Source organism: Cynara cardunculus, unplaced genomic scaffold (genome assembly GCF_001531365.2).
Source record: "Cynara cardunculus var. scolymus isolate 2C unplaced genomic scaffold, CcrdV1 Un_Scaffold_652, whole genome shotgun sequence".
Classification (NCBI taxonomy): Eukaryota; Viridiplantae; Streptophyta; class Magnoliopsida; order Asterales; family Asteraceae; genus Cynara; species Cynara cardunculus.
In genome coordinates, this window is record NW_020200601.1 from 1 (window position 1) to 8,636 (window position 8,636).

Consider the following 8,636-nt stretch of genomic DNA (forward strand, 5'->3'; position numbering starts at 1 on the left):
ATATGTGTTGAGAATTTAACACATAAAGCACTCGTTTTATGTCTTTTTAGTTAGAATAATTTCTTTTTATTCCCACATTGAGTCATTTTTTATTTATTTTTTTATACATTTGTTATTATGAAGCTAAATATTGTGGTTGACTTGTTGGTACTCATAGAAGATGCTAATAGAGAATTTTTGTGAAAACAGCAGGATGCTACAACATTTGTGCAGCGTCGATCTGATTCATGTGCAGCTTTTTGGAGGGTTTAATGGTTAAGACGCTGACTTTTTGACTAATAGAAGACAGTTGTAGAAGCTGACTTTTTGATTTAAAATTTGTTGCTAAGACTTTGGTTAGACTTTTGTACTTTTTAGTTACTCTTTTATTGCCATGTAATTAGCTTTTGGAAGCTTAGTCCCCAAATCTTTTATTTATGTCTTTTAGTGACCCCTTTTTTGTATAAAAGAAAGGCTTGAGGTGCCTTTTGTTATCATCCATTAATCCATTTTTCATTCATTGTATCCCATTTCCTTCATCAAAAATATTAGCTAGTATTGTAAACCCTCTCCAAGGGTGATTTTTATTAATCTTTTGAGTTTTTCATCTTTTCTTCTTTAATATTCTCGTCTTTTATTTTACGTTCTTTATTTTACGTTCCTTTACGATTATTGTCATTTACATTCTGTTATTTATTTTCTCGCAATTTACATTCCCGTCATTTATTTCTCGTCATTTACATTTCCATCATTTATTTTCTCGTCATTTACTTTACGCAATTTACGTTTATGTCTTTATTTTCCGTCATTTATTTTTTACTTTCCGTTATGAGTAGCTAAGCTTTTATAGCTTGGCTATGAGACGAAAAGGTGAGATTTTCAAACCGAACGAAAGTGGCTAAGTGTTTTCGTAAACGACGTTCCATTGTTTCATTCGAGTTTTTATAAACACCAAGCACACTTCTTGATGGGTTGATCACTTGAAAGTGTTAAAGTGCGATGGACTTAGAGATAAGCCACTGATAAGCACGTCAACTTGAATGACATAAGAGGTAGACTTGAGAAAGTTGTCGACAAGGAGACTTGTCATTTATGTTTTTCAAAACTTAACTCCCGACGGGTTGGTCACTCTTCTAAAGTGTCAAACTGTGATAGATTCAGAGATGAACTATCAAGAACACGCCAACTCAAATGATATGGGAATCGACTCGAGAGAGTGATTTTTAACAAAGAGATTTGTTTATCCATATATTTTGAAAACACCATCGTGTCACTATCCCCGGTCCGAACACCACATAGAGATATGGGTGGAAAGCTATAAGATAGTGCAATGGTAAATTCCGAGAGGAATGCCTTCAAAATAGATGGTGGAACTTAGTTTCGAAACACTGCTTGCTGTAGCATTCCTATAGCATTGGCTGCTGGAATTTGTGTTTGGGTCTCACCTTAAGTCTTACACCCTTGCTTCTTTTATATAATCTTTATTCTGTTTCAATTCACCTTACAATCAAACAAAAGTCTTCAAAATCATCATCTGAAATCATCTCTTTCATTGGACTCTCATTTAACTTTGGCTACAATCTCCGTGGACGATAATCCGGTACTTGTACCACTTTATTACTTGGAAAGACGACGTTGGGTTGTATTGTATACTTGTTTTATGGCCCAATTTCATTAAATCTAAAGGTGTGAAATATAACCGACCAAGTTTTTGGCGCCGCTGCCGGGGATTGGCAAGCTAAAAGTTTTATTTTGAGTAAATTAAAAGATTTGATTTTTCTAATACCTTTGGAATTGTTTTTAAAGGTGGTGTATGCCACGGTCACAACATGAGGAATTTTTCGAATTTGATCCCGATATTGGGAGAACGTTTCACCATAGGAGGAGGGCTCAAAGAGCATTTTTTGTTCTACTCCCTCCGAATATGATGTTACCACCCCCAATTATTCCGAAAATACCGCATTTGGAAAATCAACCGCCGGGTTTTGAACCAATTCCACCATTCCCGAACTTTCAACAAGGACGCCCACATAATGGTAATGATAATAATTTGGACACAGAATCGGAACCTAATGAGCAACAAAGAGCACAAACTCCGAACATCATTAATTTGGCAAATTCCAAAAATGGGAGGATCATGGATTATGATATTCCGGATTTTGAGCAATTAAATTCCGGGATAGTTAGACCACATATGACCGCTCTCCATTTCGAACTAAAACCGATAATGTTTCACATGTTGCAAACAAATGGCCAATTTGCCGGATTACCTTCGGAGGACCCACATTCGCATTTAAAATCTTTTATGGAAATCACTGATGTCTTCCTGATCCCGCGAGTGTCAAATGATGCTCTAAGACTCAGTTTATTTCCATTTTCATTGAGGGAGCGGGCAAAAACATGGTTTAACTCGTTAACTCCAGGTTCTGTGCCGTCATGGAGTAACATGGCAGAAATGTTTTTGCGAAAATATTTCCCACCAACAAGGAACGCTAAGTCCAGAAATGAGATCTGTCTTTTCAAACAAATGGACGATGAGGCTGTTCGTGACGCGTGGGAAAGGTTCAAAGAGCTGTTGAGGAAATGCCCACACCATAACATTCCGTACTGTATTCAACTCGAGACGTTTTACAATGGGTTAAATCCCATGGCAAAACAAATGCTCGATGCGACTGCGGGCGGAGCCTTTACAGCTATGACCTATAATGAAGGATATGAAATCCTGGAAAAGATTTCGGCAAACAATGAGCATTGGGCTGACCCACGTGCTCAATCACAGAAAAAGACTGCCGGGATACATGATGTAGATGCATATACTGCATTAACAGCCCAACTTACCTCCATGACCAACATGTTGAAAATTTTAACTTTTGGTCATGGAGGACAACAAGCTGCTAATACACCCGTCCCAACAGTCCTATCTGTGCAATGTGTATGTTGTGGTGGAGAACACTCGTATGAACACTGTCCTCATAATTCTGAATCAGTAAACTATGTTCATAACCGAGCTAATCCTTATTCCAACACATATAATGCCAGTTGGAGGCAACATCTGAACTTTTCTTGGAACAGTCCCAGTTTAAACCCACCAGTCCATAAACAACAAGGAACTTCTAATTTTCAACCACAACATCATGGAAACAGTTCTAACTCTCAGACTCACCAACAAAGTTTTCAGAATTCCCAACCACCTTTTCAGAATAAACCTCTTCCACACTCAGAATCATCTTCTTTGGAAGCAATGATTAAAGGACTCTTTACACATGCACAAGCAAAAAATCAAGCTTTGATAAATCAACAAAGTGCGGCCATTAGGAATTTAGAGACTCAAGTCAGTCAACTTGCGCTTAACCAAAACAATCGAGCCCTTGGTACCTTGCCCAGTAATACAGAGGTCCCTAGAGACCTAGGTAAGGAACATGTGAAAGTAGTAACCCTTAGGAGTGGGAAGGAGTTGAAAGAAAAAGTGCCCAAAGATAGTGCACCAATTTTGACAGAAGCTGATGCTACAGCATTGGTTCCTGCCAAAGAAAGACCGGTCCAACCCTTAGAGAAGAAGGCATCCGAGACCACCACTTTTGCCCCCCCTAGATTATACTTTCCATTACTATTTCCTGAGGATGCCTTAAAGAATTCAAAAGAGACGGAGGTTTTAGAGACCCCTAAGCTTGATGCTAACATTTCATCTGAACCTCCAAAGGGCACCACAAAAACCCAAGGCATTCAAGACCCGTCTTGCTCAACTCATCCAAGTAAGAATGTAATAAAACCAGTCCCTCCTTATGTTCCTTACCCCCAAAGGTTGAGGAATCAAAAAGAGGAACTACACTTTAAGAAATTCTTGGATGTGTTTAAAGAATTGCACATCAACATCCCGCTTGTTGAGGCAATTGAGCAAATGCCTAGTTATGCCAAGTTTCTGAAGAACATCCTAAGCAAGAAGAAAAAGTTGACTGAATATGAGACTATAGCCCTTATCGAAGGATGTAGTGCGCTTTTGACCAATAGCATACCCCCTAAGCTAAAAGATCTAGGAAGTTTTACCATTCCTTGTTCTATAGGAGGGAAGGAGATAGGAAAAGCCCTATGTGACTTAGGAGCTAGTATCAACCTTATGCCCTTGTCTGTTTTCAACACCTTAGGCATAGGAGAGGCTAGACCGACCACAGTCACACTCAAATTGGCCAACAAGTCCATAGCATACCCCATTGAAGATGTGTTGGTACAAGTTGACAAGTTCATATTTTCGGCAGACTTTATCATTCTAGATTTTGAGGTGGATAAGGACATTCCTATTATTTTAGGAAGACCATATCTAGCCACCGGAAGAACTTTGGTAGACGTCCAAAAAGGAGAGTTGACTATGAGACTCCAAGACCAAAAAGTCACCTTTAATGTCTTCAACTCTCTAAAGTACCCTGATTACTTGGAAGAGTGTTCAAAAATATCTGAGATAGAGAAGATGTGTTTGGAAGAAGGAATTCAGAAAAGCCTTCAGTTGGAAGGAGAGCATGATGAGGGAATAGAAGAGGAAAGTGTTGAGGAAATAGAGGAATTAGGAGCTAATGTTGTCCTAGTGGATGCTGCAACATTTGAGCTGCTAGAAAATAATTAGCAAAAAAACCCGTCCATAGATTCACCACCTGACTTGGAGTTAAAGCAACTCCCATCTCATTTGAAATATGCTTTTCTAGGAGAAGAAGGCAAATTGTCTGTCATCATTTCATCAACCCTAGAATTGCATCAAGAAAAGAAACTTGTGGACATGCTAAAATTGCACAAAAAAGTCTTAGGATGGACCATTGCTGACCTTAAAGGGATTAGTCCCTCTATAGAGCCTCAAAGAAGGCTAAATCCTGTCATGAAAGAAGTAGTCAAAAAGGAAATTTTGAAATGGTTAGATGCCAAAATTAATTTCTCGATAGCCAGTAGTTCTTGGGTTAGCCCAGTCCAGTGTGTTCCAAAAAAGGGAGGGTTCACTGTCATCATAAATGATAAAAATGAACTTATACCCACTAGAGTTGTATCCGGTTGGAGAATATGCATGGACTATAGGAGGCTAAACAGGGCTACTCAAAAAGACCATTTTCCGCTACCTTTCATTGACCAAATGTTGGACAGGTTAGCTGGAAAAGAGTACTACTGTTTCTTGGATGGTTATTCAGGGTACAATCAAATAGCCATTTCTCCCGAAGATCAAGAGAAAACCACCTTTACTTGTCCTTATGGCACCTTTGCTTTCAGAAGAATGTCATTCGAACTTTGTAATGCTCCTGCCACCTTTCAAAGGTGTATGATGTCCATATTTTTGGATATGCTTGAAAAATCCATTGAAATATTTATGGATGATTTTTCTGTATATGGTTCATCTTTTGGGAGAAGAGCTTGGAAAGGTGTGAGGAAACAGATTTGGTCCTAAACTAGGAGAAATGTCATTTCATGGTCAAAGAAGGAATTGTTCTTGGACACTTGATTTCTAAAAGAGGGGTTGAGGTAGATAAAGCAAAGCTTAAAGTAATTGAAAAACTACCCGAACCCACCACTATTAAGGGAATTAGAAGTTTTTGGGTCATGCCGGATTTTATAGAAGGTTTATCAAAGATTTTTCGAAAATTTCAAAACCTCTCTGTCTACTCTTACAACATGACCAAAAATTCAATTTTAATGATGAGTGCAAAAATGCATTCAAAACTTTGAAAAAAGCTTTGGTTACCGCACCAGTGGTAGTTGCCCCGGATTGGAACAAACCTTTTGAGATCATGTGTGACGCGAGTGATTGGGCGGTAGGTGTTGTGTTAGGACAAAGAAAAGAAAAGGTGTTTCATTCAATTTATTACGCAAGTAAAATTTTGAATGAGGCACAAATCAATTACACCACAACTAAAAAGGAGTTATTGGCCATAGTTTTTGCTTTTGAGATATTTAGGTCCTACTTTATGGGAAGAAAGGTAATATGCATACCGATCACTTAGCCATCAAGTACTTAATCTCAAAGAAAGATGCAAAACCGAGGTTAATAAGATGGGTGCTTTTATTGCAAGAATTTGACTTAGAGATACTTGATAGAAAAGGAGTAGAGAATCAAGTAGAGGACCATTTGTCTAGGTTGGAAGAGCCAGAGATAGGAGGAATGAACATTAGTGATACTTTTCCGGATGAAAGAATCCTCATGATAGACCAGCCAAAAACACCATGGTTTGCGGATTTAGCTAATTTCTTGGCCTGTGGAATAAAACCCTCTGATTACACAGGCCACATGTTGAAAAATTCTTTCATGATGCTAAATCTTATTGTGGGATGACCCGTTTTTGTTTAGGCTTGGTACAGACCAGATCTTAAGAAGATGCGTACCTGAATCTGAAGTGGCAGCAATCCTGCAGCATTGCCATCATGCACCATATAGAGGCCATTTTGGAGGCCAAAGGACTACAACCAAGGTTTTACAGTCCGGTTTTTATTGGCCAACCATTTTTAAAGACTCCCACAATTTTGCACAGAGGTGCAATGAGTGTCAAAGAAGTGGCTCCATTTCCAAAAGGAATGAAATGCCATTAAATGGAATACTTGAAGTAGAATTATTTGATGTGTGGGGAATAGACTTTATGGGTCCTTTCCTTCCATCAAATAATTGCCAATACATACTTGTGGCTGTTGACTACGTATCCAAATGGGTGGAGGCTATGGCATGTGTGTCAAATGACGCAAAAACTGTGGTTAAGTTCCTCCAAAAACATATTTTCACACGATTCGGTACCCCAAGGGCACTAATTAGTCACGAGGGTACCCACTTTGTGAACAATTTGTTAAAAGGAGTCCTTGAAAAATACAATGTTAACTACAAAATTGCCACGACTTATCACCCACAAACTAATGGTTTGTCAGAGCTCTCTAATAGAAAAATTAAAAGCATTTGGGAAAAAATGGTCAAACCCAATAGAAAGGACTAGGCAATCAAATTAGACGATGCTTTATGGGCATACAGAACTGCTTTCAAAACACCAATAGGTATGTCTCCATATAAGCTAGTCTATGGAAAAGCCTGCCACCTGCCTTTAGAACTTGAGCACAAAGCATATTGGGCAATCAAAGAGCTCAATATGTCTTTGGATGAAGCTGGAAAGAAAAGAAAGTTACAACTCTGTGAAATGGAGGAACAAAGACAAATGTCTTATGAGAATGCCAAACTTTATAAAGAAAAGACGAAGAAATGGCATGATAAAAAAATCCAACACCGGGAGTTGAAAGAAGGACAAAAAGTCCTCTTGTTTAACTCTAGGTTGAAACTATTCCCGGGAAAGCTCAAGTCTAGGTGGTCTGGACCGTTTGTCATTCACAAAGTTTACTTTTATGGAGCGGTTGACCTTATTAACCCGGAGGACAACACGGTGTTTGTTAAACCCCACAATGCAAAATGTAAAAAGTAATGAAAAACAAGTGATGATGAACCAGAAGACATCAAGGCAAAAACGACTAAGTCTGGAATTCGACCATTGGATCGATGGACARACTAACCWRAGGATCGATGGACAAAGTTCAACCATTGGACCGATGGAAGAGTTCAACCAGAGGATCAATGGATGATGTGATGGAAAGAAGCATTCTCATTGATACTCTGGACAAACGTCACTTAGAAGATTTTCTATCAGTTCATTCAAGCAGGCCATGAAGATTCAAAGATAAGGATAAATTCATCACATCGTTAATGACAGCTGGAGATGACAAGTCAACAGCTGGAATTAGAGTTTATCTTGATAATAATGCTTATCCATATAAAAGATAAACCTTATCTGTTTATTAGAAAATTTGCTAGAAAATAGCAATAGATAGTTATCTTCTAAACAGCCGACTAGTATAAATAGATGATTAGGTCTATTGTAAAAATAAGGCTTTTACTCTTTGTTTTACGTTTATGATCTAATAAAGTAAAACCTTTGAAGCTCAAAATTGTTCTTAATCTTTCTTATTTTATTCTTGAGACTTCATAACTTTCTTCATTAAATCACTATAATTTGGTTATTCATAACTAGATTATTAGTGTTATTGAGAGATCTAGGATCAACAATTGGTATCAGAGCCTATTGATTGATTATCCAATCAAAACGAACATTTAAAATCTCTCAATATTTTATTCTTCTTTCTCATCAAAAATTCTCTCTTCATCTTAAAAATTTTCAATGGCCAACTGGAATTCCGSTTACAATGTTGGTTCCCTCACAAAGCCTCCAACTCTTCAACGAGAGGAGTATCCTCAATGGAAGATMAGAATGGTAAATTTTCTGGAGGGAATGGATAGGAATCTCCTGCGATCCATACAGGAGGGTTCCTACATTCCTCAAACTCTAGTTCCAAGAGTTCCATGAACAAATACCACAGCTGAAATTCCAGCATATTACATGCCTAAAGATGAAAGAAATTGGGACGAAGATGATAGAGAAAGAGTCGAAACTGACAGAAAGGCTAAAAGATTGATAATCATGGCCCTACCTAATGAAATCTTTCAATCCCTCGATACATGCTCCACTATAAAAGAACTTTGGGACGAATTGGCAAGTCAACTGGAAGGAGGAGAAAAGACGAAGAAAAATCATAGAGCACAATGTCTCAACGATTACACCAACTTCAAAGCCCTCCCTGATGAACCCATACAAAAGACTTAT

At 38.1% G+C, this 8,636-nt stretch overlaps 1 protein-coding gene and 1 non-coding gene across 2 annotated transcripts; one reads left to right on the plus strand and one right to left on the minus strand.

Moving 5' to 3' along the window:
* Nucleotides 1-2,473: 2,473 nt before the first annotated feature.
* On the minus strand, nucleotides 2,474-2,580 carry LOC112501879. The gene has a single exon (XR_003067580.1). It is a non-coding gene; the product is annotated as a small nucleolar RNA R71 (small nucleolar RNA).
* A 94-nt stretch (nucleotides 2,581-2,674) lies between these two features.
* On the plus strand, nucleotides 2,675-4,594 carry LOC112501873. The gene is made up of 2 exons (XM_025105618.1): nucleotides 2,675-3,731; nucleotides 4,122-4,594. Exons 1-2 carry the CDS (start codon nucleotides 2,675-2,677, stop codon nucleotides 4,592-4,594), a joined length of 1,530 nt encoding a protein of 509 aa, XP_024961386.1.
* The last annotated feature ends 4,042 nt before the right edge of the window (nucleotides 4,595-8,636 follow it).